General features: G+C 39.3%; 1 protein-coding gene and 1 long non-coding RNA gene across 4 annotated transcripts; one reads left to right on the plus strand and one right to left on the minus strand.

Annotated features, from left to right (window-relative positions):
- The first annotated feature begins 862 nt into the window (after nt 1-862).
- Ctso (cathepsin O) lies at nt 863-26,588 on the plus strand. 3 transcript variants are annotated; one of them, XM_074041764.1, is made up of 9 exons: nt 9,533-9,548; nt 10,341-10,393; nt 11,917-12,022; nt 12,923-13,062; nt 17,105-17,272; nt 18,641-18,762; nt 23,556-23,719; nt 24,345-24,437; nt 25,478-26,588. In XM_074041764.1, exons 2-9 carry the CDS (start codon nt 10,346-10,348, stop codon nt 25,510-25,512), a joined length of 876 nt encoding a protein of 291 aa, XP_073897865.1. In that variant the 5' UTR covers nt 9,533-9,548; nt 10,341-10,345; the 3' UTR covers nt 25,513-26,588. The 3 variants fall into 3 exon arrangements, with proteins under 3 accessions (XP_020008194.2, XP_073897865.1, XP_073897864.1); XM_020152605.2 differs by lacking the exons at nt 9,533-9,548; nt 10,341-10,393 and adding an exon at nt 863-995; XM_074041763.1 differs by having other exon boundaries at nt 9,536-10,393.
- LOC141410929 (uncharacterized) lies at nt 11,203-12,958 on the minus strand. Its single transcript, XR_012435737.1, has 3 exons — nt 12,820-12,958; nt 12,129-12,311; nt 11,203-11,262 (listed from the first exon to the last, which is right to left on the minus strand). It is a non-coding gene; the product is annotated as an uncharacterized lncRNA (long non-coding RNA).
- Nucleotides 26,589-27,500: the final 912 nt, after the last annotated feature.

The raw sequence follows: 27,500 nt of genomic DNA on the forward strand, positions 1-27,500 counted from the left end.
CACATTCACTTCCTTTCTGATTCTGGAACATGCCAAACATACTTCACTCCAAGTCCTCTGCGTGGATGATTTCTTCTATCTAGCTGCTGTTCCTGCAGATACCGACTTGTCTTGTCTGTGCTCAAATGTCCCCTCATCAGGGAAGCCTGTCCTGACCACCCTTACAATTCCTTTAATAGAACCTGGTTCAATTCAATGCTAAGTAGGAAGAAAGTAATGTAATGAAACATAAAAAGCAAAATCAACAGCTAATAAAGCACTTAAAATGTGTCGGGCATCTTATAAAGTGTTTGATGTGGATCACTTCACAGCAAAGTTAAGAAGTCGGTGCTATCTCTATCCTCCATGGCAAATGAGGAAAACATCATGTTAATATTTAAAGAAACTGTTTTTTTGCACAGCCGTAAAAATGTGTCTGGTATTTATCAGTATCTCCTGAATGAATGCCAACGTGTAAATTCCCACATGATACGTCATTTGGGGTCTTGAGTTGCTAGCATCCAGCAAGCAAGCAAGCAATTGAGGCCAAGTGCACAAACCTTTCCATTTGAGATAAGAGGAAGAAAAAGAAAGGGCTTCATTGCGGAAGTGCAGGAAACACAGCAGTTCATATAAGGCCTGCCTCTGGGATTTTTTTCACTGGGTAAGAGTGGAACCCTGAAATCCAGCAGCACGTGGTCAGGGAAGAGCTTGACATTCCTGCAAACAAACAAAAACCCACCAAAAAGCCAAAGAAACTGCAACAGAAGCAGCGTCTCCCCCTGCTACGCACCCCCATCCCCGGCTGGGCGGGAGGGGCGGTCACCGCTCTCTGCCCGCGCGCGGCCGCTGGGCGGAGCCTAGGACCCGGAAGGACCGCGGGCGGCGGGATGCGGCGAGGACCGCGGGCGGCGCGCCCCGCGCTGGCCCTGGCCGTGGTGCTGCTGCTGTGCTGCGGGGCCGCCGTTCCCCCGAGCTGGCCGCGGAGCCTCGGGCGCGAGGCGGCCGCCTTTCGGGTACAGCCCTCCCCTCCGTTTCCCCCTTCCCCGTCAGGCTGGCGCTGCCGGGGCCATCTGGGCCGCAGAGCGCGAGCCTCTGTCCCGGGACCCCCACCCGGGTCCGCCGCGCCCTCCTCCCCGGTCTCTGCCCGCCCTGACCGGGTCCCCGGGAAAGGTCTGCGTGCTGTGTCCTCGTGGGGCGCTCACGGCCATCAGTGACGCGCCCCCGATGGCTGCCGAGAAGGGGCGCCCCGTTTAGCGTCCCTAGATCAAAGCTGCTGGGCTTCCCCTTTACCAGCCCAGAAGCAGGGCGCTGCGGGTGGCGGGAGAAACCTGTGGCTGTTCTGTCGGTAGGGGGCGCTGGATCGGCTCCTGTACCCCGACCTTTACCTGTAAAGCCTGGTGCAGGAGCAGAGTTCTGTTGCGCGAGGATTTTCCTGCTAGGGCCAGGGTAGTGCACCACCCTAAGGTCTTTCTGACGTGGTGGACACTGATTTACAGCAAAGGAAGCAATTTCGTTTCCTTCTAGATTGTTTAGAAAAGACTTTACAATAATGCTTCTAATTTACTCCAGCCTTAAAACTCTGGAAGGGACCAGGGGAGAATGATTTACACTTGGCCTATGTTCCTACAACTGATTCCATTTAACACAATTTTTTTAAGTTTTAAAAGTTGTCATTATTGTGATTTCATTTATTATGAAGGAAATCTCATTAGGAATCAAAAATAAGTCTGAATTCAGTAGCATTGCTAATTGGAAGTGTAATTACTTCCTGATATTTTCATGGAATTTCTCATGGGATCCTATAATTGTACCCCTTTCTACTCTTCCTCTCTTGCCTGGAAAGCTCCGTTGCGTTCCCTCCTTCTGTCCACTCTTGGTTTTTGCTTAAACCAAGGTGTGAACTCCTATCTCCAGTTCAGTATCCTTGAGCTCAGTTCCAACTTTCAACACCAGAAACATTCCTACACTTATGTGAGAAAGAAGTTTCTGGCCTGTGTTCCAACTCTGTCCTGAACTTGGTTATACTTCTTGTTGAACCACACTCTCTGGGGGAAAATAGTCAGTAGCATCTATGCTGACAGTGTATTCACTGGCCAAATAAATATGCTGCCATACTCCTCAAAAAAATCATATTTGAGTATTGGAGGCTCAAGGATGCCAGTTATAAATATATTTTATAGACAATTTATTTTATGTACAATTTATATTTATATACATATATTTATGTTTTACAAACATTTTATAAATTCTACATAAAATAATAATTACCCATATTAGTTATGTGAAGAGGGTATATCCGGGACACAAATTCTAGAAAATAAAAGTCTTCTCAGGAGAAATACCAGTGTCCAGACTGGAAGATGGAAAGTGGTAAGTGAAGAACATCTAACCTCTTGGTACATGTCCAAGGCTGGGTTGAGAAAGACTGAAAATTTTGCAATGCAGTTACCAGTAGGAGTTTGCTCCACGAGGTGAGCATATAGGCTTCAAAACGCTGTTGCCAGAAACTCTGAGCACCTCTTAATGCTGGAACCAAGATGGCGCTCTGGACCTGGTGTAGAGAGCTGGACATGGAAAGATGGAGAGGGCCTGGCTTTTTTGATAACTATGAGCATTAGGAAAAATGCCTCTGGTCTTGCAGAATGAATTAAAATATGTGGTAAGTAAAACTCAGTGTAATTTTAGCAAACTATTTTTTTTTACAAAGTTATGTTAACCTATGAATTAAATGAGTTGAGACTCTGCTCTTTATCTACCAGCTAAATTGTAAACATAATCTAGAAAATTCCATTGTTTTGTAAAGAAGTAATTTTTTAAAATTTAAAAGTAAAATAGAGTAATAAAGTACTCTGTGCTTGCCTGAAGCAAACCTATAAATTGCAGCCTGAAAAGTAGACAAATACTGAAGACCAAGAGCTGTAGTCTTTAGATCTTGGCGTCTTTTTCAGGGATAGCAGATAGCTTTCATCATGTCTGCAAACTGATTAATCAACAGTGAGTCCCTGAAACATGGTGGAGAATGTTATCGGGGGATTGCAGCTGGACACCCAGTTGGAAAAAGTGCCTGATTGATTAGTAAGTGCCACGGTGGCCAGGGGGTTAGAGACAGGTGAAAGTTTTTGTCATCCCAGTTGCTGTAGTTTGGTTCTGGAGTGTTCCCCCAAAGGCCTGTGGGTTTGAAGGTTTGGTCCCTAGTCTGTGGCATTTCTAGGAGGTGGTGGCAACATTGAGAAGTGGCCTCCTGGAAGGAAGTTAGATCATGGGCACGTGCCTTGGTGGAGATACTAGTACCTCACCCTTCCTCTCTGTTTCCTGGATGTCATGAGGTGAGCAGGTGTCCTTTACCACCTGCTCCTGCCATCGGTACTATGCTGCCACAGGTCCAAAGCAGTAGTCGAAGCAACCATGGATTGAACTGTAAGCCAAAATAAATCTTTTTTTTGTTTAAATTGATAATCTCAGGTACTTTGTAACAGTGTTGGAAAGCTGACTAATACACCAGCCTGCTTTGTCTTCATAAGGTCCCCAGGAACATTAATTAAATGAAAGTTAGGTGGTACCTATGATACTTCCCAACAAACTGTCATTATATCATTGTGCAATGATGACCAGAGTCCATGTGGTTTGTTATGGGATGCCTTTTTCAGGATACCTGATGAGAAGAAGGAGCAGCAGCCCTTAGCCATGACCTTTCTCTCCTGTAGAAATTTCCCACGCTCAAGCAGCTCCTCACTAAGTGCACTGAAACCCAGGTGTGCATTCGTATTTGCTGCTATTCTTCATTGCACAGCAGAGCTCTTGTTATTCTTATCCTTGGGGCCACAGACCCAAGGGTGTAATAAAGGTTGTGGGTACTCACTTCAGAATAATGCTGATATGTCCACATATGTGTGGTTTAACGTGCAATTTCAAGAGCTTCCCCTTAAAAAACAAACACCACAATAATGACACATCTTGATTAGATTCTTTATACCTGTAGGCATATTTGATTATGTGTAAATAGATGATCATAGCATTGTTTTTGGTTCCGTTTTTTGTTGTTTTGCTTGTTTGGGTTTTTTTTTTTTGAGCTAGGATCCCTTTATTATAGATCAGACTGGTCCAGAAGTCAAGATCCTCCTATGTTAGACTCCTTCCCTAGTGCTAGGATTACAGGTGTGTACCGCCACACCTGGCTCCTAATAACTTCTTCACAATGAACAATTCTAACTATGACCCACAGATACCTGCTAGCCATACTGAGCCTGATGAAATTCTGGATAAAGTTTACTTTAAATCACACTTTCTGTCTAATACAAAGATAAAGAGGTGAATTCCAAGTTTGGTAATGTATAGGAGAACTTTTGTGATGGTTCGAGCTTAAAGCACATATTGCCCAAATAGAAATATATCATAAGTGTAAAATCTTGGATCAGATTGTATTCATTTATTAGTCCATCTTCCCATCCACTTATCCAATGCTTTAGTTAACATTTACTGTCTGTAAGAAACCGGTCTAGTTTTTCTTAGTGACACGATTGATAATAATGTGTGCTAACCCCTGTAAGAAGTTCTAGTCTAATATAAGAATATTGTTATATTTGCTATAATATGCATGCCAGGTGCAGTAGTGCCGATTGCTAGTCCCAACACTTGGAAGGCTGAGGCAGGAGAAGCACTTGAGCCTAGGAGCTCAAAACCAGCCTGGGCAACATACTAAGATCCCATCTCTTAATTTAAAAAATAATCTTGCAGAGTACCTTATGATTCTCTAGTAATTTCAATGTAAAACATCTCTTGTATGCATAGAATGTATCATAAGAGAATACAGACACCATTGTATGTCTTGATAGTACAAAATAAATCATTTTTAATAGAAGAAAACATAGATAACCAGTAAGGAAGAGATATCAAATTCTCACTGCCATGGCAGCTAATAAAATAGACATGAAGCCCCTTATAATTTATATCTCTTCTGCCGATTCCTTACTGGCTGAAGGGGCACACTCCTCCACCAAATACCAGTTGCATGGTGTTTGTGTCTTTGCCTCATCTGTGAAAGGAAGAAATATTAGCCATTACTTCCCAGAGGGCTGAGTTAATTAACATACAGCATTAGAACCCATACTCGCATTCAATTTGGCAAACCTGGCCATGCCTTCAACTATGCATGTAGGTATTCAGGGGCCAAGATCTTTCTTTTTAGATAACCCAAAGCCTGACAGTTTGCTTTTAAAGGATTTGCTTTCTTCTCCAGAGGCAGCTGACTAGATGCCTGGGGAAAAAAATGCATTTTTGAATTTATCCTTATTTAGAAATAATTTGTGAAAAATATTTCACTAGTTTTTCTCTTGCAGGGATAGATTCAGGACCACCAAATAGCTGAGAGCCCCCCATCCTGCTGTGGGTTTCTACTCCCAGATCTTTTTGAAAGTGGCCATTTCCCTCCCAACTGTCCTAAATAAAGCAATGTTTAAGGCTGTCATTACCCATTGTTGGAAAGTTACAAGAGTCAAGATGCTTGAGATGGAATGAGAAACTTCCTGATCCTGTAAGAAAAATGATGATTTCTGAAGAATATGAAAACTTCAGCCTAATCTCCACATGACACTAGTTCAGACTTCGTATCAATGGAGTTACCTTTTATACTTTCCAGGCTAAAACAATCCTCTTGGTTTCTGGTTTTAAGTAAACATCATTCTTTCTGATTATGACTTGGAAAGAATTGTAGAGCGTTAAATAAATACTCTAACTTGTCTAGTGGATAGCAAGTTAGAATACCAAGGAGGCTGCTTAGGGATATCTCACAATTCCATCTTAGTTCAAACCTGTGATAACCTCAAACACATGTGTGCTGCACATACATGCACACTCACATGTACACATGCATGCAGTGTATACACAGATACCACTACAACAGATTCTAGCTCTTAGAAGACTGGGTATTAGAAGTCACTCTACAGGTAGCTCAAAGGATGGGATTCTATAGGACCAGAGTCTTAAGGCCTAATATTGATTAGAGATATTTAGGATACACAGTGTCTGTTCATGTCTGAGGGGCAAGTTTCTCTTAATTTTATAATCACAAGAGATTTCCTCAACTTCTCCAACCCCAGTCCCCTACCAGGCAGGAAGCTGGTGTCTCCCACTGTAACTTGATTAGTTAAACCCATTTGCATTCAAAGACCATTTCTAATTAGCAATTCTCATTTTTCTAATGCAAGAACCATCTGACTTTCATCAGATTTCTGTGCCTTTCAAAACTACTAGCAAGAAGTTTCCTGTCTGTTCCACCAATCTTTGCATCTTCCTCTCAAGTGAAATTAAGCTTCAAGTCTCAGGTCTGGGTGTAGCTCAGTGGTAATCTGCATGCTTAGAACACATAAGCCCTGGGTTCCATCTGCAGCATCAAAAGAAAACAAAGAGGGAGAAAGAAGAGAGGAAGAGGGAAAGGGAGGAAAGAAGGAAGAGAGGGAGGGAAGGAGAAAGGAAGGGAGGGAGAAAGGAAGGAAGGAAGGCGGGCAAGCAAGCTCAGGTCTTTGATTTAAATATTTCTTTGTGTTTAGAGATGGTCACTCCACTCTGAACATTATAATGTTCTGTCTTGAGTAGTATTGAGAACATGCATTAGTTTCTCTCTTACCTCCTGTTCATCCTGTGACACAGGCTGCTGATCTAATGAGCAGTAAGAGGCTAACCAGGCTCCCAGTTGTTGCTGCTTCTGTGAAATCTGCTCTGAAGGCCAGAACTTAGGGACCCCAGGAAAGTCTCCAGATAATTCAAGAAATGACATAAAGGACTTTTCACATTGTTTAGACAAAGTGAAATCCAGGATAGGTGGAATAGAAATGTGTTCTACTTGACAGGAAACCAGAGATGAGATCCTTGTATGTGCTGTACTGGTAGCATTATTATGATTGTTTTCAATTGCTAATTAGTCCTCATTTCTAATACCATGAGAAATATCTGCTCCACTTTAACACGAGTAAACCTGGAAATGTGATCTTTGAATGGCATTTTCCATAATCTAGCTGTTCTATGTTTAAAGAACAAGGAAGATGTAGCAAGAGAACAGGTAAATTGGACATTTTTATTATGTACTATGTGTTTTCCAAACACTATCTTATTTAATCCTTACATTTGGTCAGTGTTGCCCCATTTGCCAATGGAGAAACTAAAACTTAGTGAGGTTGAGTATGTAGCCAAAGACTGCACAGCAATGGTAAAGCATTTATATCAGTGTGCTGCAAGTCAGGTGGAGATTTCACAAATCTGTCCACAAGTTTATATGTGTGTTTGTGTGTTTGCAGAGGTGTGAGAGAACTATGCTTTGTTTAGAAGCACCTAGAGAAGTACTTCTGATGTTACTAATGGCCTTGTAGAGTCAAAAGAAGGGAGTAGGAACTAGCGGTAGGGAAAGGGCAAAGTAAATACTTGGTGGTGTAGAGAATTTTGCTCTTAGCAAGAAATGAGCAGTTATAAATAAATATGTGTAGCTCTGACATGGGCTCTGGGGAGCTATGAACAGAGCAGAGATAATTGCATGGGAATGACATGCAAGATTGGCAAGTGGAATTCTTCTTATTGGTCTCTGGTTGAACAAGTGGAAGAAAGTGACATTTCTGTAACCTTGCAAATTCCGGCACTGCTTCCATAAATGACACAGTGATATGGAGAGTAGAAACAAACAAAGCATTTATGGCGAGAGCAGTTTATCACCTCAAATGTGCAGTACCAAAATCAAGTAACCATTATTGGAATCATTGTTGAAAATTAGGAACGCGGATAGTTAAAATAGAGCAATCATGTATTTCTTTCTTTATTAAGTTGGTGTTATTATAGCTGTGTCATGACCAGAATGAGTACAATTTGGATGATAGGACATTCCTATAGCAGTGCAATTTGAAGAAGTACTTGGGAACTCACTGAAAATAAGATGATATATAAATTTGTTTCTAAGTATTTTGGCTTTAATATGACATTTGCTAACTCAGAGAGGCAATATTTTGTTTTCCTAGTAAGATTACGAAAGTTCTCTAGATAGATACAGTTGCACTAGCTCTCTAAATGAACTAAGTGAACTGCCGCCTGCCTCACCCAGCCACACAATTACATGAACCCACAGGTGCATCATTGAATGCTGGGGTCAGAGCCTTGCCCAGACTCACAAGTCTGAAATAAAGTTCTAGGGTGGAGTTGTAGCTAGTGACAGAGGGAGTTCTTGCCTAGCATAGGCCCTAGGTTTGATCCCCAGCACTACCAAAACCAGTAATTGAATTAATTCCTGGAATTAGAATTTCTTGGTCAGCTTTCACGGTTTTAAGTATCTTGAAATGGTATTCAGACTTATGCTTTGTGTGCATGCGTAGGTTGTGTTGTTTCTTCATGTCCTCTTGCAGAAGGAGTCTTACTTTTATAATGCGCAGATTTCATAGTTAAAGTAGGTGCTATTTTTATTTTAACACCTTATTAAATTTAAAAAACCTGTGTATTTATTAATCACTTGTTTATCTGTTTTTGATAATGCAAGATTAGCTCCTTTTACTGGTTTTTCTATTGGCACTTCATTTTCTATTTATTGTAGGAGCTCCTTGAATAAAAATATATTAACGTTTAGTTTCAGGTCATTTTTATGCTTTTTGTTTGCTTTTTAATTTTTCATTTTTGTGATACACTGGAGGTTTTTTCTCTTTTGTAGTCAATGCTTTCTTTCAGTTTTGATATACTTTTCCTTTGGTATCAAACTGTAGAAGTCCTGACCAAATGGTCAGTTTCTTACAAAAAAAGAAAGTTAGAATTTTGATTGGAGACACATTGAGTATATAGATCAATTGGGGGAAGACTATTGTTATGAACAATATTGAACAATATTGATACTTTCAAACCATGAATATGGTGTATGTCACCATCAATTTGCATCTCTTTTAATTTCCCTTTGTAAGATGTTGTAAATTTCAGTGTTTAAGTCTTAACATTTTTTGTTCAGTATATTCATTTAAAAAAAATTTGGATAGTCATTTAACTTTTCATATTCCTTGAAAAACTTAAATCTCATTTTCTAGTAGTTTGTTGCCATTATATAAAGTCTGGTACCAGTGGCTCACGCCTGTAATTCTATTTACGTAGGAGGCAGAGATCAGGAGGATAGTGGTTAAAGGCCAAGTAAGGCAAATAGTCAAAAAGACCCTATCTCAAAAATACCCAACACAAAACAGGGCTGGCAGAGTGGCTCAAGTGGTAGAGTGCCTATTTAGCAATCATGGGCTCTGAGTTTAAACCCCATACCACCAAAAAAATAAAATACTAAAATAAAATTAGTTTTTACATTGATCTGTATATCTTACAATCTTGCTAAAGTTTGCTTATTAGTTCAAGTAGCATTTTGCAAATTTCCTTAGGCTTCATACATATTTTATATTTTCTTCATTATGGCAGTTTTACTTCTTTCTTTATAGCATCTTTATTTTTTACTCATGCCTTGTTGAATCAAGTAAGTCTTCTAATATATATGTGAAGTAAAAGTAATGATAACATTCTTTCCTTTTTCCTGTTCTAGGGAAGAAAATATTGAGTCCTCCAAAAGTTAAGTAAGATGTAGGCTTTTCATGAATTCTTTAATCATGTGTAAGCAGTGCTCTTTCCTTTTTAGGGTTCATTGAGAACTCTTTGGGATTTTATCAAATATTTTTATGTGTTTATTGAAAAACCATCATACCTCTTTCCTAACTCCCTTATTCTATGAGTGTTATGTGATCTTGATTGATTTTCAAATATTATACAGACCTGGGATTTCTGAGTTAACATCATTCAATTATGATGTATTCTCCTTTTGAAATATTGTTGCATTTGATTTGCTAATTTGTTAAGGATTACCCATCAGTATTCATGAGAGCTGTTTGTGTCTGCTTCTAGTTTCTTGAGCTGTCTTTTTCTGGTTTAGTATCAAGGTAACATGGGTCTTGTTTAAGTTACAAAGTATTTACTTTTCTATTTTCTATAAAATTGGCCTTATTTCTTTCTCAATTATATAGAATTCAGCACTGACACCATCTGGCCTAAAAGTTTCTTTGTGGGTAAATTTTCAATTACAAATTTGATGCCATAGTTGATAAGGGGCTGCTCAACTTTTCTATTTCTTCTGCATTCAGCTTTGGTAATCCTTTTCAAAAAGTATTTTTCTATTTCATCAACTGTCAAACTTATTGGCATAATCTCAAAATATTATTCTTCTAATGCCTGTAATCATGGTCCTCATGGTGCTTTCATTCCTGATATTAGTAATTTGTTTTCTATCTTTCTTTTTCTTTCTCTTTCTCTCTTTCTTTCTTTCCCTCCCTCCCTTCTTCCTTCCCTTCCTTCCTTCCATCCACCCATCACAGGAGTAATGCCTATAAGAAAATGGGGGAAGACTAGGGACAGCTACAGACTCAAAGTAAGTCTAACTCTGAGTAAAGGAGAAAAGAGAGGGTGTTTGGAGAATTGCTACATTTTTCTGAGTAGTTCAGGTGTGTTTGAAGGCTTGGCAAGGCCATCCAGGAGGCATTAGTCAAAAGCCAGCAGTCAGGGCAGTCCTTTGTCTCCCCCAGTAACCCACCCCAGAGCTTGTCCTCACTAGGTACAGCTGTGGGAACAAGTCCTTAGAAGCTGTAGCCATGGGCTTATGTTTGTCACTTGCCATATACAGAATTGCCTTATAGTTTAGTTCTATTTTTATATTAATATGTCCAGAGTATATCCAAAGCCCTGCTTCACCAAGATGATTTTTAAATACTTGAAACCCAAAACAATTAATTCATTGACTTCCAAGCCTCAGGCTGGGGGTATGACTCAAGTAATTGAGCACTTGCCTGGCAAGCACAAGGCCCTGAGTTCAAATGCCAGTACCACCAAAACAACCCCAAAACAAAACAAATAACTACAAAAAAAAAAAAAACCCAATCCTCAGTCCTACTCAAAAAGGAAAGATAAGATAAGGTTATGATAACTTCTAGCAATAATGTCCTTAAAAATAAACAACAAAATGCTACTGAGGGCATGATGCATAGAAAACATCATTTACATAAGTATTAAACAACAAATCATTCCTGAGGATGCACTGTGTTCCAGAACGTGCACACTGTGGGTGAGTAGGACTGACAAGCATGCTTCCTGTCTGCTTACTGGTTTCTGAGACTCACACAGTAAACACATAGCAACATACACTGAAACTTAGAAAAGCTAGAATTGGAAACTTACCAAATGGTAGGCCTCTGAGGTTTCATTTGTCCCACAAGATTGATTAGTGTTAGGAAATCAATGTACCTTAGTAGAAAAGACAAGCCTAATATTAATTATGACAAAATTCAGAGTTTTGGGGTATGTAAATAGTGGTCCCATTCTCCTCTCCTGAGAGAAAAGCTAGCTCTCCTTCCTGGCACATTTCTGGGATTGCATCCCTTTCACAATGTCTTTTTACCCCACTCAAGACAGAACTATCAAGGAAGCTTTAGTAGAACCAGACTTCTCCACCCTTTATTTACTCAGTCTTTGTTCGCACTTCACTACTTAGCACTGAGAAAAACAAAAATGAGAAGGAAGCTCCCGTGTTCACCATTGCTTAATCACACGAGTGCATGTCCACCAGTGACAATTTACCACTAAACAATTCACTTGTCTACAACCTATTTTTCCACTATGTCAATACTTAAATAAATATGCAGTGCTCTCAGCATGCATGGGAAAGAGGAATTACAAATGCATCAACCACACTTTACCTAACCTAAAAAAGGTCTGTAGTAGTTCTAAGAACAAAATGTTTATAAATCTGATATGGATATCTTACACAACATTGTAGTCTTCAGGAAATAAATCAAGTTTTAACTTTTGTACCTGAAAGTATCTTCAAGCTGTTCATGCATGTATTGCCTTGGAGAACTGACACAGTAAATATACAATAACTTGTTTCTGTTTTTGTAGGAAAGTCTCAACAGACATCGATACTTGAATTCTTTTCCTCGTGAAAATGCCACTGCTTTCTATGGAATAAATCAGTTTTCCTATTTGTTTCCTGAAGACTTTAGAGGTATGATCTGATTATACTATTAATTGATAATCCACTGATTCTTCTTCAGTTAATTTTTGAGAAATTGTTTAATTGTAGATCTAGTTGATATTTATTAGATACTTACCAATATCAAGCATGTACCTTGTGCTGACCATAAGAAAAATAAATCCAGGGCCACTCTCTGCTAGTTGTTGCTTACAAGAACTAAATGGCACCATTGTGCACAGATCCATGCAGTTATGGGGAACAATGGTCTTATCACTTCTGCAGTCATTCAATGTAGTTTCTATTCAGGACACTCATGGCTCTATGGATTATGATAAAAGAAATGCTGTCACTTGGGGCCTGTTGTGGTAGTCATGCCTCTAATCCCAGCTATGCAGCATGCTGAGATAGGAGGATGATTGTTTGAGGCCAGTGTGGGCAAAAAGAGTAGTGATACCCTATGTCAAAGACCACACTGGGTTTGGAAGCATACACCTGTAATCACTGCTACCCAAGGCATAGGTAGGAGGATCACAGTCCAGGCCTGCCTGGACATAAACAGAAGCCCCTATCTGAAAAATAACTCAAGCAAAAAAGACTGATAGAATGGCTCAAGTGGTAGGCCCTGAGTTCAAACCCCAGTTCTGCCCCGCTGAAAAAAGAAAGAATGTGTCAATTGTACATGTTTTTATTACTAGCCTGATTCTATCAAGCAAATCATTGTATATATAAGCCCTGACCTTGTTGCAAGAATTCTCTTCTGGAGCTCTTGGTGGAATGCCTTTCATGCTATAGGCAGCAAGAGGGAAAATCTGACACAGCAGGCTTACCAGAACACTGCTACTTCTGCTTGAGAGGTTGCTCCAGAAAGAGTCCTCAGGGACCCTCCTTCTCACACAATCTCAGTTTCCTCTCCACTTCATTTTCTCTCAGCCATTTATCTAAGAAGCAAACCTTCCAGGTTTCCCAGACACCCACCTGAAGTACAAATGTCCATCACCAACGTGTCTTTGCCACTAAGATTTGACTGGAGGGACAAGCATGTTGTGACACAAGTGAGAAACCAGCAGATGGTGAGTTTTAGATCCTGTTTCTTGTTTAAACATGTAAACATTGGAAAGTACCTTTGAGGTCAGGTTCAGTTAAACTTATAATGAAAACAATCATTTTTTCTAGGTAAAATCACACCTGACTCATTCCAAAATGACAATGAAGGGAGGGTCTTTGAAGAATGACAGGCAGATGTCAAATCTTGACTTTTATTCCTGAAGATGAGTTTTCATTAGTGTGTTAACTCAGAAATTGCTTTTGTCCCTAGCACACCGACTCAGGAACATGTCCTGGCCACTATACCACAGATACCAAGCCTTCTGCGGAATCACAGGTGAAAGGCTGGAGAAGGGAAAGTGACCTCTTGCTTGTTTGATTCCGAAGGAAAATAAATGAGGCTGTTCACATTTACCGGCAGCATAAGCAGGTGTCCTGAGTTCTCAGACTTCACCTGTGAGCTCCCTCAGAAAGCCCTGTCTACCTGCTCACTGCTGACAGCGTCACACGCTGTTTAGTTCTCCTTAAAAGCATAGTCGGTTCACCTGAGAGGTGACATACACATTGAAAAAAAGTCACCACCACCTGCACATAACTGTGGTAAAATGACAGGGAATATTGGAGAGTTGAGGTTAGGTCACCATGCTTAAAAACAGTGACATGTTTTAAAAACAGGTGGGAAACTAATGAACACAGTAGCAGAGTTTATACTTGTTGGATGATTAAGAAATAAATAAGAACTATAATAAAAACAGCAGTTTGCTCTGAGACAGACCCCAAGTGCATCTGCAAAAGTGGAAGTTGGGGGGGGGGGTCTGTGGCTTGCAGTGTATCATGAAGTGGTGGGAGGAGGGTGATGTCAAATCCAAAGGAAAATGGCAACTCCAGATGTGGATGGGTGGTGCATGTAGTGATGTCCTGGCTGGTAGGTGTTTAGGGCTGTGTGTGCACTTTGTTGGCATTGCCTCCCCTCCACACGCCCACAATCTGCCATCAGCACAGGGAATGCAGGTGACTAGGGAAATTCAGGTTCCCAACCACAGGACACTTAGTTTGTCTGAGGTTTGTCTGCAGAGGACGCCTCAGCAGGTCACTCAGCCTCCCCTCGTATGCAGTGATTTATACCCAGCAGTTTTAAATCACCACCTAGTTAGAATGAACCCTTTAATAGAAGACCCAGAAGACATAAACCCACTCATCAATAGACAACTGATCTTCTGCAAAGGAGCCCAAAACACACCATGGAGAAAAGGCAGCCTCTTCAACAAATGCTGCTGGGAAAACTGGGTATCCACATGTAGAAGACTGAAGCTAGATCCCTGTCTTCATCCTGTACCAAAATCAACTCAAAGTGGATCAAAGACCTAAATATAAGGCCTGAAACTTTGAAACAACTCCAGGAAGCAGTAGGAAATACACTGGAACAAATAGATGTAGACAACAACTTCCTAAATAGAACTCAAAAGGCTCAACATCTAACAGAAAGAATGAACAAATGCACTGTATCAAACTAAAGAGCTTCTGCACAGCCAAGGAGTCACCAGACTCAAGAGAGCCTACAGAGTGGGAGAAATCTTATCAGCTACTCATCTGATAAGGGACTAATATCCAGAATCCGCAGGGACCTTAAAAACTTAACCCCCAAAGAATCAACACCCCAATGAAGAAAAGGGCACATGAATTAAACAGGGAATTCTTAACAGAAGAGGTACAAATGACCAGTAAATACACGAAGAAGTGTTCAAACTTCCCTTGGTGTAAAAGAGATGCAAATCAAAACAACATAGATTTCATCTCACCCCCATTAGAATGGCCATATTCAAGGGCAGTAACAACAACAAATGCTGGTGAGGATGTGACAGAACAGGAACCCTTATACACTGTTGGTGGGAATGCAAATTAGTACAAACATTATGGAAAGCAGTATGGAGAGTCCCAAGAAACTAAAGCTAGAACCGCCATGTGATCTAATGATACTGCTCCTTGGCATCAACCCAAAGGAATGTAACACAGGATACAATAGAGGCACCTCACACCAATGTTCATTGCAGCACTATTCACAATAGCCAAGCTTTGGAAACAACCCAGGTGCCCTACAACTGATGAATGGATCAAGAAAATGTGGTATATGTACACAATGGAGTATTACTCAGTCATAAGGAACATGTGGTTTAAAGGTAAGTGGATGCAATTAGAGGACATCATGTTAAGTAAGGTAAGCCAGGCTGAGAAAGACAAAGGCCACATGTTTTCTCTCATATTGGAAGATAGATTCAAAAGATAAACTTATACACAAAAACAAGCATGATTGTATCAAACTCAGAGGCAGAATGTGTTTGCAATAGTGGAACTATTCTATGGAATTCAGGGAAAGGGGGAAAGGAAAAGAATGACAGAGCATCAGTAATACCATAATAAATAAGATGTGAAGGTAGAGGATATAAGGATGTGTATTGAAAGCTGTTGAAAAGTGGTGGGGGAGGTAAAGGAGTAAGGGATAGTAATAGAAGGGGTTGAATTAACCAAAGTAAAGTATACTCACAGTGGGCATACACTGAGACACCTCTTTGAACATCAACTTAAATATTAATGATAAAAAACAGGACTATAAAATAAGTGCAGTGTTGGATAGTGGGAATTAAGGTGACGGTATATGGTGCATGGACTTCATATACCTATATAAAATAGAACTAAGAGACCTTGCAATTGCTTTAAGTGGGGTGGGGAGGGAATTGAGGAGGAGAGACAATGGGGACAATGTAACCAATGTACAATATAAGTCTAATCAGAACTGTTACTATGAAATGCCCCCTGTATAACAAATGTATCCTAATAAAATTTTTTTAAGAAGAATGAACTCTTCAGTTCTTTGATTCATTGTGTATGGTTGTGCATTTAATGTTACCATTGAATCATTTGCTTTATTATTGCATGCATAATAAGTGGTGAGTTGGTCATCAACCCAATCTTTCCACAAAGTTTCTACACTGTATTAAAGAGGAACTTTTAAGTTAGTCTTTGAAAAGGTAGTATACAGAGGATACTGTTTTAGAAGGAACCGCCCTCAGAGCCTGACTAAAGGTAGCTATGGATGGTATCAGCTGCCTGTGTTCACATTTCTGGAGGTGAGAACTTTCCCAAGCTATAGAGTTACTTAGTGAATATGCCTCTATGTGCTAGCACTAGAATTAGTGATGTAAATAAGACCACTTAAAACCACAAACCTCACTCCAAAAGAACAGCCAGTTGTTCTTCCTTTTTTTTTTTTTTTTTTTGCCAGTTCTGCAGATAATGGTCCAATGACTAACTCTAGTTTCAAATACTGCTCTCTACCTTTTCCATTTTACATGACCCCAATTCCATTCCCTCAGTCTTCTCCCTTCTATTAAGATCAGCCCTTTCATTCTTGGTTCTCTTTTGTTAAATAAAAGCAAGTTAATAGATCCACCATCAGCCAGAGGACAGCCAATATTTAGGTTTTATATGTATGGGTTATATTGTTGAGACTCAGTAAGTATATCCATGATATGCATGTGTCATAGGTATCCACTGCCATCTTGATGGTTTAAGCAGTAATTTGTTCACTCCCACTTATCAAATGATGAGTACAACATACATCCTCATTGCTGACTTGGCCCTGGGAATGGAGGTGCGTATAACCATGAAAGAGTGTCTGGGGCAGAAGAAAGAAGGACTGAGTAGTGGCCTGAAGTCAGTGCATACTGTCCAGAGAGGATCCTCTTATAAACAGAATCCATGTGTTCAATTAACAGACTGGTCTTAAAATATCATCATTTATCAGGTGCTCTGCTAGTCTCTAATAATTTACTTTATCCTGCATTACTTAATTTATAATCTAGCATTACTAATTTTGCTTTAACTAATAGTTGGATTTTGGTTTTATCTTTTCAATTTGAAAAGCTGGAGAATGGGCTCATATATTTTGGAAATTTCCAGATTCTAGAACCTTTGCCATACTTGCTAACTTGTTATATTTAGAGACATTGATAAGCATGACTTAAGACACTCACTGAGAGTAATCACAACACTCTTTCTTTTCCTGGACAGTGTGGAGGGTGCTGGGCTTTCAGCGTGGTGGGTGCAGTGGAGTCTGTGTGTGCAATACATGGGGCACCCTTAAAGGACCTCAGTGTGCAGCAGGTCATCGACTGCTCCTACAACAACTATGGCTGCCAGGGAGGGTCACCTCTCAGTGCTCTGAGCTGGTTAAACAAGGTGAGTACCTCTCAGCCTTTCAAATTGCTGGTTTTCTCTGTTGACATTCTTTACTGTGTGTTCAAAATTCAGTTATTCTCACACACTACACAATGGTTCCACATTGAGAAATTTAGATGAGCAGAGCTTGAATGAATTAATTTGATTCTAGAATTAATGGCTTCTAGGCAAAATAATCATCAAGATAGAAAGGGTGAAGAATCTTAGAGATCTGTTTTCAGAAAGATAATTATGCTGATTTCTTTGCCCAGCTTTCTCAATATTTCTTAGTAGCAATTTTGCAGAGACATATCATATAATGCTCCAGAAAGAGCTTATAATTACTGATTTTCATAGAATTTCTGAATGTTGAGGTTAAAAAGGGTCATTAGAGACCAACTAGTTTTGTAACTTTTTTTGTTGTTTTTTTTGGCAGTACTGGGATTGAACCCAGGGCCTCAAGCTTGCTAGGCAGGTGCTCTTCTAATTAAACCACACCCCCAGCCCCTGTAACTTTTTATATCTGAAGAAATGAGACTTGAGAGCTGGGACCATGTAGCTAAATTTGTCTGAGCTGGAACTGCATGTTGAGTCCTCTGCCTTCCACTGAGGGTTTGCTCAGTGTGCTGAAGTGTTTTCAGTTTTCCAAGGACACTGTGACACTTTTCCATATCCAGCATATGAGACTCTCACTCCACAAAGACACTCAGTTGTTCTTCCTTTTCTCTGCCACTTCTGTAGTACGTTCCTATAACTAAGTCTAGTTTTGTAAAACATCAAGCAAGAGTTCCCCCAACCCAAATGTCCTTCCAGTGTACATTTGCTGTCCTTCGGTCACTGTGAGTTAGATCTGCTTAGTTCATATTCTAGACAACAATAAATTGTGAGTCCCCTCCATTCTGATAATCCCAGCATTCCAAAGGGGAGAATTCTGAACAAACAACTGTAAAATGTGACATGTGCTGAATGAATGGCTTGAAGAGACATGGTAGCAAAAATGTATGACCTAACTGGTGCCTGTGTGTACATGACTGTGCTGGTTCAAAGACTGCCTGACACAGAGTTAGTAAGCCTGGCAGAAGGTACACGCTCTGTCACAACCGACCACAATCAGGAGAAAGATGACTGGTGAGATGTTATTTGCAGATGGATGGAAGTTCTAGGAAGAAAAGTGGGAGAAAAATTAGAGTAAAGAAAGAAAGATACTGAGTCTGTTGACTAGGATGTTTATAACAAGCATCTAAATATTTATTTTAATGTCTTAAGAACTCAAAGTGTGCCCACATGAAAGTATGGTGAAGTTTGGCCTATTGTGGCACATTGAAGTATGTTCTGTTTGATTTTTAAAACAACTTACAGTGAAGGCTTTGAGTGATTTTTCTCTTTTAGACACACATGCAACTGGTGACTGACTCAGAGTACCCATTTAAAGCTCATAACGGCCTATGCCGTTACTTCTCCAGCTCACAGCAGGGAGTTTCGATCAAAGGTTATTCTGCACATGACTTCAGGTAAGCACCTTATTCTGTTGTGGTTTTTTCTGTGTATTCTTAATTTATGATCTACTGATTATTCAGAATTAATAACTTGATTGAGGGAGTCACCCACATAGTCTTTTATTAGAGAGACTAATTGGAGATCATGAAAGGGTAGTATAGATGTTTCTTAAAGGTTTCTATTTGTCATTTTTCTAGAAATAAGAAACTTAAATTCACAAATTTAAATCTTGCTTGAAGCATAATTTATATTTCCCACCTTTCTCTTGCCAAATTCAGATGGTGTAACACCATCGGCCTGTTCCAGTTTTACTGTTGAGTCCATCCACAGTCACTTTGAGTACACTCTTGACCAAGAAGTATTTTTGATCACCCTGTAACTTCCTCATATGTCTCAAGACATCAGCTATAAGAAAACCACAAACTGAAACTTTCATATTAAAGCCAAGAGGCAAGAGTATAACACTGCAGGTTAGTTATATGCCCCACAGGACAAGCACTGGGGAAATGCTGGGATAGTTTGGCAGAGAAAAGGACCTGCATTAAAAATCAAAGTGAGGATAATTTTGGCTACGTTCAGGGGCAATGGGTGGGGGGAGGCACATAGGAAAAGCACAAAGCTGGCCAGATAATTGTTGTGACCATTTGGTAGGGTGCAAAATAGGTGTTGGGGACAATAAAGAGAAAGGAAAATTCACTCCTGGCCTCATTTTCAAAAAATATGACAGGAACTTTGTACCATCTTTTGAGGCAGAGGAAAGAGAGGAAGGGAATTAAATTCAGATAAGGAAAGAAAATGCCCTGTGACTGATGCCGAACCTAGGAGACTCTCTTGACTCAGATGGTACCTTCCCATGGGAACTGAGGGAAATCAAGGGAGAAATTAGATCCTTGGATGGAAGTATAACCAATGTCAATGAGCATGAGTCCGCCAGAAGACTGGCAGGTTGTCAAGCCAGGTTCTGTCTGCAGCCAGGGCCCTGGGGGAGCATAGGAACCACACAGCAGAAAGAGTTGATGCCCCACCTGTCAGGTGGCAGGGGACTTGCATAGGATATGTGAGGTCCTCAGGTACAGTGGTCAGTGTCTCCCTTGGAGTAAAGGGAGTGTGCTTCCTAAAGTGTGAAAGGCATAGCTGTAAGCTGTCCTTCCTTGAGAATAGGGGTGGGGCGTCCATAGAAGGAATCAGATTTCTAAAACATCATTAAAAGGGATGCAGAACATCCCCAGTCATGGGGATATGGGTGTCTGATTTGGAGGTGAAGAGAATCAGAGAGAGACAGAATATGCAAACATTGACAGTGGGCCTTTGATTAAGAAGGAAGAGATTCTAGCCAAGCACAGTAACTCATACCTGTAATCTGAGCTATTTGGGAGGTGGAGATGAGAGGATTGCAGTTTGAGACCAGCCCCTGCAAGAAATTAGTGGATATCCTATCTCAGAATAAGCTGAGCATGGTAATATATCCCTATAATCCCACTACACAGGAGGGAGAGATGGGAGGATAATAGTCTGAGGCCAGCTCTAGACAAAAAGCATGAGACTGTCTGAAAAATAGCTATAGCAAAAAGGGCTGTAGGTGTGGCTTAAATGGTAGAGTACTTGCCTAGCAAGTACGAAGCTGAATTCAAAACTTGAGAACTGCCAGGAAAAAAATAAAAAAGAAAATGATCCTAATAAAAAATCTCTAGTTTGGTTTTCTTATTTGTTTGCTCCTTTTAGTTTTGGTGACCAAATCTAAGGCCTTATACATACTAGGCATGTGCTCTCCCACTGAGCTGCACCCCAGTCCGAAAACCCGTTTGTTTTTAACTCTGTACATTAAAACTCTCTGGTAGTTCCATCCTAAAATGACTGTTTTACACTGTAGAAAGATCTCTATTTGACTTATTAAGTCAGTCAAATATTTCCTGGACACTGCTTAAGTTCTGGGAACTTGGCGGTAAACAAAACAGATAAGACCTGTCCTCATGAACTGTGTTTCTTGATCAAGACAGACAATGAATAAAACAAACAAAACTGTCTATGATGTGTTAGTCATAATAAGCTCTAAAGAGAACAAAATAGAATGGTAAGCAGAAGTGCTATGGGGAAAGGGAGTATATAGAGAGGGTTGCCAGGGAGAATCTTACAGAGGTGACATTTGTGTGAAGATTTGTATGGGAACAGAATCGTGCAGATATGTGGGGGATATTGTGCCAGTGAGAGGGGACTGTGAATGCAAAGATCCTGAGGCAGAAGCATGCCTGGAAGTTTTGAAGAAAAATGAGGAAGCCAGGGTGGCTACATGTAGTGGGAAGGTTGAGAGCAGCATATGAGACTGTATTGGTTACCAAAAATAACATTAAAACAGGGTGTTGGAAGGATGGAGGGCATTGATGGACACCTCTTTTTTGTTCATCAAACCTGGACATTTTACAACTCAAATTAGAATATTAGAATAACTATTTAAACAAGCAACAATGAAAGAAAGCTACATTTTAATATTACACATTAAAATACTATGTATTAAAATTATTTCTGGGGCCAAATGGAGCCTTTGTCTCCTGGCTATGATTGGGACATGTCTTCCTGCTCCTGGTTCTCTGCTATCTTTAGTATCTTTTCCATATCCTGGCTCAAAGCAAGGGTTGGTACTAAATTACTTACTTGATGCTACAGTTTGAGTAATCTTTTACATGGTAAGCAGTATTTCTCCTTAATCTATTTGCTTTTCTCCTGTTGCCGCTATAATGGATCACTGGTGTGATATATTTACAGTGCATCTTTTGTTGTCTTTTTTGCAATTACTGGAGTTGGAACTCAGGACCATGCACGTGGTAGGCCGGTGGTCTACCACTTGAATCATACCCCAGTCCTTTTTGTTTTGGTTTATTTTTCAAGCAGGGTCTCACTTTTGCCCAGAGATGGCTTGGGACCTTCCTCTGCCTCCCACATAGCTGGTATGACACCCTTTCATTTTTTTCATGGAACTGAGTTTGAACTTAGGATTTCTTGTTTGCAAAACAGGTGCTCTATCCTCCAGTCCATTTTACTTTGCTTATTTTGGAGATGGAGTCTCTCAAACTATTTGCCCGAGCTGGCTTTGAATCAGGATCCTCTATGTCTCAGCCTCCCAAGTAGCATAGCTAGGATTACAGGCATGAGCCACCATCACCTGGCTCACCATACCCTTTTGAAGTGAGGTCTCGCTAACTTTTTCCCCAGGCGGGCCTCAAACCATAATCCTCCCATCTGTGTCCTGTTATCTTAAATAGATGGAGACAACTATACTCTGGAAAATACAGAGATTACCAAAAATATCATGTTTAACTTATAAAGTATTCAAGTTAATTTGAGCACACTAAGTTATCATTATGTACTAAAATCTATGCTGAACAGAATTGTTCTTAGATGACTTAGAATTGAAGGAAGGAATGTTTGTTTTTAAGATGAGAGTATAGCTCATCCTGGACCTTCTACATAGTTTATTGCCTACAAAATACTGTAATTTCATGCTAGTGTTGATTCTGCATAGTAGGAGGAGTGACTCCAATGTATAGCTAGAACTTGAGCCCAGGCTTGGGAAAATTCAAAGGCTATACTCTTTCATGGTGTCTTTGAAAAATATTATAATTTTGCCTGTCTTGGAATAATCTTAATGCATACCAATTATTATAGCAAATATTAGAAATGCCCACTCACAGATCTCCAAAAAACAAATTTCAGGTTAATATTTTACATGAATAATCATGTGAAATAAATGCATAGCTTCTATTTCATAAACACCATTTTTTAAGAAATCAAGTTTCCCTCATGTGTGAACACAGTATCTCCTTGGTAGAAACTGGTCCCCAGCTGGGCCTGGTGAGGAATTGTTTACTCTTTTAAGGTCCTAACCACCATGGCTTGCCATAGCAATAAACTCCTTAATGCTATCTTAATGGCCTGAGCTGGCAGTACATTGGTTTCAGTGCCTTCACCCACAAAGCTGACCTTTGAAACATGTGAATGTTTTAATAACATACTTTCAAGATAGACAGAAGCCAAATGTTGTATCACATAAGACTTTGCTAGCGGATGTCCATAGTAATTGTGGAAGCAAGTGTATCTCTTGCTGTCTAACACCTAGTCCTCCTGGGACCTCAGCATTTCTTATTTATTTTTTGACATAATATATTCTAGTGTATAATTATATTAGTTACTTTTACATAAGGTTTTCCTATACTTTCCATATTTGGCAGTCACTAACGTAAGTTGCTTAGTCTCTTGATTCTCACATAATTTGGCAGAGATGACAAAGTATTTCTGAATTTTTAATCTTATACTTATTAGGCGTATCCCTACTCATTATTAGATGTATCCCTGTGTTTTAACTGAGTGCTTTGCCAGCCTGATACAAACCTCTATTCCCTATTAAGCCATTACTTAACCACATGACTGAGTTCAGGCCATGAGTCCAGCATGCAGTGGGGGTTGTGTTCTTTCTTGGAAATCTTCTTAAAAGAGATGTAGCACTTCTTCTCCATCCGTTTCCTGCTTTCTGAAATTATTAAATGGCTAGAGCTTCAACAGCCATCTTAGAATATGAGCTGACCTTGAGAATAGAAACCTCACATAGCAGAAAAATGATATAAAAAGAGGCTGAGTTTTTGACATTCTGAGCCACATACAGTCCTGGACTGCCATTCTCTCAGACTTAGTCTCTGTTGTTTAGATCATTTGTAACTGGACCCAAGCCTAGCTCTGATCATACCCAGATTTAAAAGATCATTTTTATTATCACCTTAAAAACAAATTCCTTACCTAAGTGTTTCCTCTTTGATAGCGACCAAGAAGATGAAATGGCAAAAGCACTTCTTACCTTTGGCCCTCTGGTAGTGATAGTAGATGCAGTGAGCTGGCAGGATTACCTAGGAGGCATAATCCAGCACCACTGTTCCAGGGGAGAACCAAACCATGCAGTTCTCATAACTGGCTTTGATAAGACAGGTGAGTGTCGATAAGACTCCCTTGATTGCTTTCCAGATTGAACTCTGACAAACTACGGCCAATCTGTACAATACTGAAATTCAGTCTGCTGTGCCTAAAAGCCCACTTGTGAGTGATCTCTCAGGTGTAAATGTTCTGCCTGAACATTTCTTTGTATGTGTGTTGTAGAGATTTAACCTTGCATGTGCAAGGCAAGTGCTCTACCATTGAACTTTGTCCCCAACATGCTAATGATATTTTTTAATTTAAGTAATGAGCAGTCTTCATCTGGAATATTTAGGATAATTGTTGGGAAAAGAGAGGTGCTTGTTAATTTATCATTTATATCTGGTAAAAAACCCTTTCCTCATTCCCTGGAGCTGTTTGTTTTTATTCTGTACAGTCTCTGTATTAAGCAAAATGAATTCAGACATATAATTCTACTGAGTGTGATGCTGTATATGTGTGTGTGTATATATATATATATATATATATATATATTTATATAAGTATAAACAGTTATACTACATTTATTCTCTTTTTCTCAGAGCTACTAGATTTATAAAGACCCCAATTTAAGTAAAGACACTTAGGTTTTCCTAATGAATGTGAGTTTTCAGTGTTTGTTACCATTTTCTGTCTGTAGGAAGTACTCCATATTGGATAGTGCGGAACTCATGGGGAAGTTCCTGGGGTGTAAATGGCTATGCACATGTCAAAATGGGAGCTAACATGTGTGGTGAGTTGTGGATTTTTGTTGAAAATTTCAGGCTAAATCTTGGAGAAGGTTTTTGAATATATTAAAATTACAAACCTGTCTACTTTATAGAATACTTCCAATGTACTCAGAGCACATTTGCAGCAATAATTTCCATCCTTTCACCAGTAGATAAAAATAAAAGAACATTTTGAAAAGAGACACTGTTGCACACACACTGTTTACATTTTAGAAGGGGAAAAATTAGACACATTTTACCCAGATGTGTCAAAATATTAGATAAAACAATAATATACCTACCATTCACCTCTTAAAAATTATAGAACCTTCCAGATTGTGAGGCAAAACTTGTGAGTTGGGTGTTTTGATTCAGTCTAATGATTGTTGTCCAATCATTCCATAAAATAGAATGCATGAAAATTAAATAATAACCTATTCTGTTACCCCAATGAAGCTGAGTCTCCAAGCACCTGGTTATTAATTATACAGGAATTCAAATCCTTGAGAGATTTCCTGAAACTTGTGTACCTGATGCTAGTCCTCTTGCCCCTATGAACAATGGCACAAGGTGGATAGGATTCCATAGCCCCAAGAGAGTTCAAAAGTATAGGTCATTACAATAAAATCCAGTCTTCAAATGGGCTACTTTTTGCTTTCATCATGGCATTGAGATCTCTATTCTGGTGTGCCAGGAAAGTAGAGGACATGGGTTATATTAAAATTTTGCTCACATTTCAACTTTAGAGTTTGAGGTTTGAAATTGTATTTACAATAACTTGATCAACTAAGAACTATATATTAGTGCAATACAGGTCTCAGATGCATTCACCTATTAAGTTAGCAAGTAAACTTTGTTTTTATAGTATTTTAAAAGAAAAATATCAGACATTTCAAATACCTGCTTTTGAGGTTACCATGTTTTCATTGACAGGTTTTTATTTTCTTAGTAGACACTAGCCCATTCTAAACCTAAGTGAAAAGAAAGCTTTAATTCACTACTTAAACAGCGTCCAAACAGAAATAGGCTGGTACTAATAATTTCTTTTTTGGGTATGTCTTAGGTATTGCAGATTCTGTTTCTGCTGTATTTGTGTGAAATGTTGGGGACATCAAGAGATATCTACAAAAAATGAAGATTTTCTTAATGTAGTATCACATGACACTTCATCCTAAGCATTGCTCAACTCTACAGAAGCTTCTAGAGCCTAGCATTCAAACTGAGTTGCAGAGTGTCATCTTCTTGTACAGATGAAAGACACCCAAAGCCTATAAACATCGCATCCTATAAGAAACCTGTGGGATATCCCCTACTTGTGAAGACTAGATTAGGTTGTATTTAAGGGCCCCAGACTTGAAGAAGCTATTGCTTAGTTTTGTTTGCTTATTGTCATTTTGAATTTTATGTTTGTTTATATTTTAATGTGATCAGGTAGGATCAAAGAGGTGATAATTTGTTTCCCACTGGTGCAGTGGCATCTGCTTAGCAAGTATGAGGCCCTGAGTTCAAACCCCATTGCCACCAAAAAAAAAAAAAAAAGAATTTGTTATACTTTGTGGGATATAATCAGTAGCTTTAGATAGGGGCACTATCTACAAAAATAGCCAAACTTCCAATAGAATTGCAGCCTTCCAAGATGGAGTATCATACAATTTGAAATTCCAATTCTTTGTCTCATCAAATGGAGCTTGAACAGTAGAGTGAATGGCCATGTGCAAAGAAACAAAAGGCCAGATCCCTTCTTCAGAGAAACAAAGGGACTGAAATTAAATGACCAATGTGCCAACCATGTGATAAGAAACCTAAGTAGCATATCCTGCAAAGCAAATTACTGTTAGGAAATTTTCATTGTTACTAAAAATCTGAGAGTTACTTTCTTCTCCCTGTATCAGAGAACAAAGTATTTTCCCACAAGTACCCTGTCTCATATTCTTTATGGGATGATTCCCTAATTTTCCTCATCATTGACTTTCCATTTCTGTTGCACTATTTCCTTGGTTCCCTTAATCTTTAAGTCTCTAGCAACGTTAGAATCTCACCTCTGTCTTCCTCTCATGATTTTTGGGTACCACTCCTTTCAGAGTCCCATCTGTTAACCCAGTGCCCCAGCCAAAATGTGAGTTTCCAGGCTGTCTGACTCCTGTTTTCTACTTACTTTTCCCAGCCTCCCATCTTATCTGACTTTCACCTTTCTTTCATCTTTCACCTGACTCCTGGTTCTTAACATCTGTGGTGTTATTGCTGTTAGTGTGGATCTATTAACTTGCACCCTCTGCAGTGTTAGCGATGGTTAATAATTCTGAAAGCACAGAAGGCACAAAGTTTGCAGCCAGGAGACAAGCCACTTCCTGTGTGGCAGCCTAAGAACCTCAGAACAAAGGAACTGGTCTTTTGATTGAATCAAAGGGAATCAGTACTAAAAGACTTAATATAAGAAAATCCTATCAAAATGGCAAGTGTAAATATTTCTTCTCTAAAATTTACCAGTGCTCTTAAAAGAATAAGATGTGAAAAAAGGTAAAACTTCAAAAGCAGTGACAACCACTAAAAAAATTCTAGGACATTCTTTATGAGAATAACACCAAACCAGAAGCAATCCCAAAAGAATATATATTGACTCAGGTGTAGAGATGTTCCAGTAAGATAAATAGTGGCAACTTAATTGATAAGATATCTAATTATCCAAGTATGCTAGAAAATAATTAAGTCCCAGTTGTTCTAGTCGGTGTTATCTACTTTCTATATGATATCTTTTTCTAATACTCCTTCAAATGTTAAAGGATTTTTCAAATTTCAAAATGATTAATACTTCTCAGCTGTTCTGAATTTTGATATTTATAATAAACAGTCTATATTTGATTTTGATTTAAAATGAACTCATTCTTAAGTGTGTGGCTCATATTTTGTCATCATAGTATTAATGTCCTTACAATCACCTATAATTTTTCTCAGCTCTGTAGACCCAATTTTTGGTTCTCTCCATAGATACTTTTAACTTAGTGTCTCCAATTCCACTCATATCCTCCCTCACTCCCTTCTCCCCAAAGAAGTTCATTCTTTCCTGTTTTGCTTAACAGCATCAATAT

This window comes from Castor canadensis, chromosome 9, assembly GCF_047511655.1.
Source record: "Castor canadensis chromosome 9, mCasCan1.hap1v2, whole genome shotgun sequence".
Taxonomy (NCBI): domain Eukaryota; kingdom Metazoa; phylum Chordata; class Mammalia; order Rodentia; family Castoridae; genus Castor; species Castor canadensis.

Excerpts from the sequence above, each read along its gene's own strand:
- Ctso (XM_020152605.2), top strand. The coding sequence starts at position 870 with ATGCGGCGAGGACCGCGGGCGGCGCGCCCCGCGCTGGCCCTGGCCGTG. Across the intron at positions 12,023-12,922 it reads GTTTCCTGAAGACTTTAGAG|CCATTTATCTAAGAAGCAAA; the intron begins GTATGATCTGAT and ends ATTTTCTCTCAG. Across the intron at positions 23,720-24,344 it reads AACTGGCTTTGATAAGACAG|GAAGTACTCCATATTGGATA; the intron begins GTGAGTGTCGAT and ends TTCTGTCTGTAG.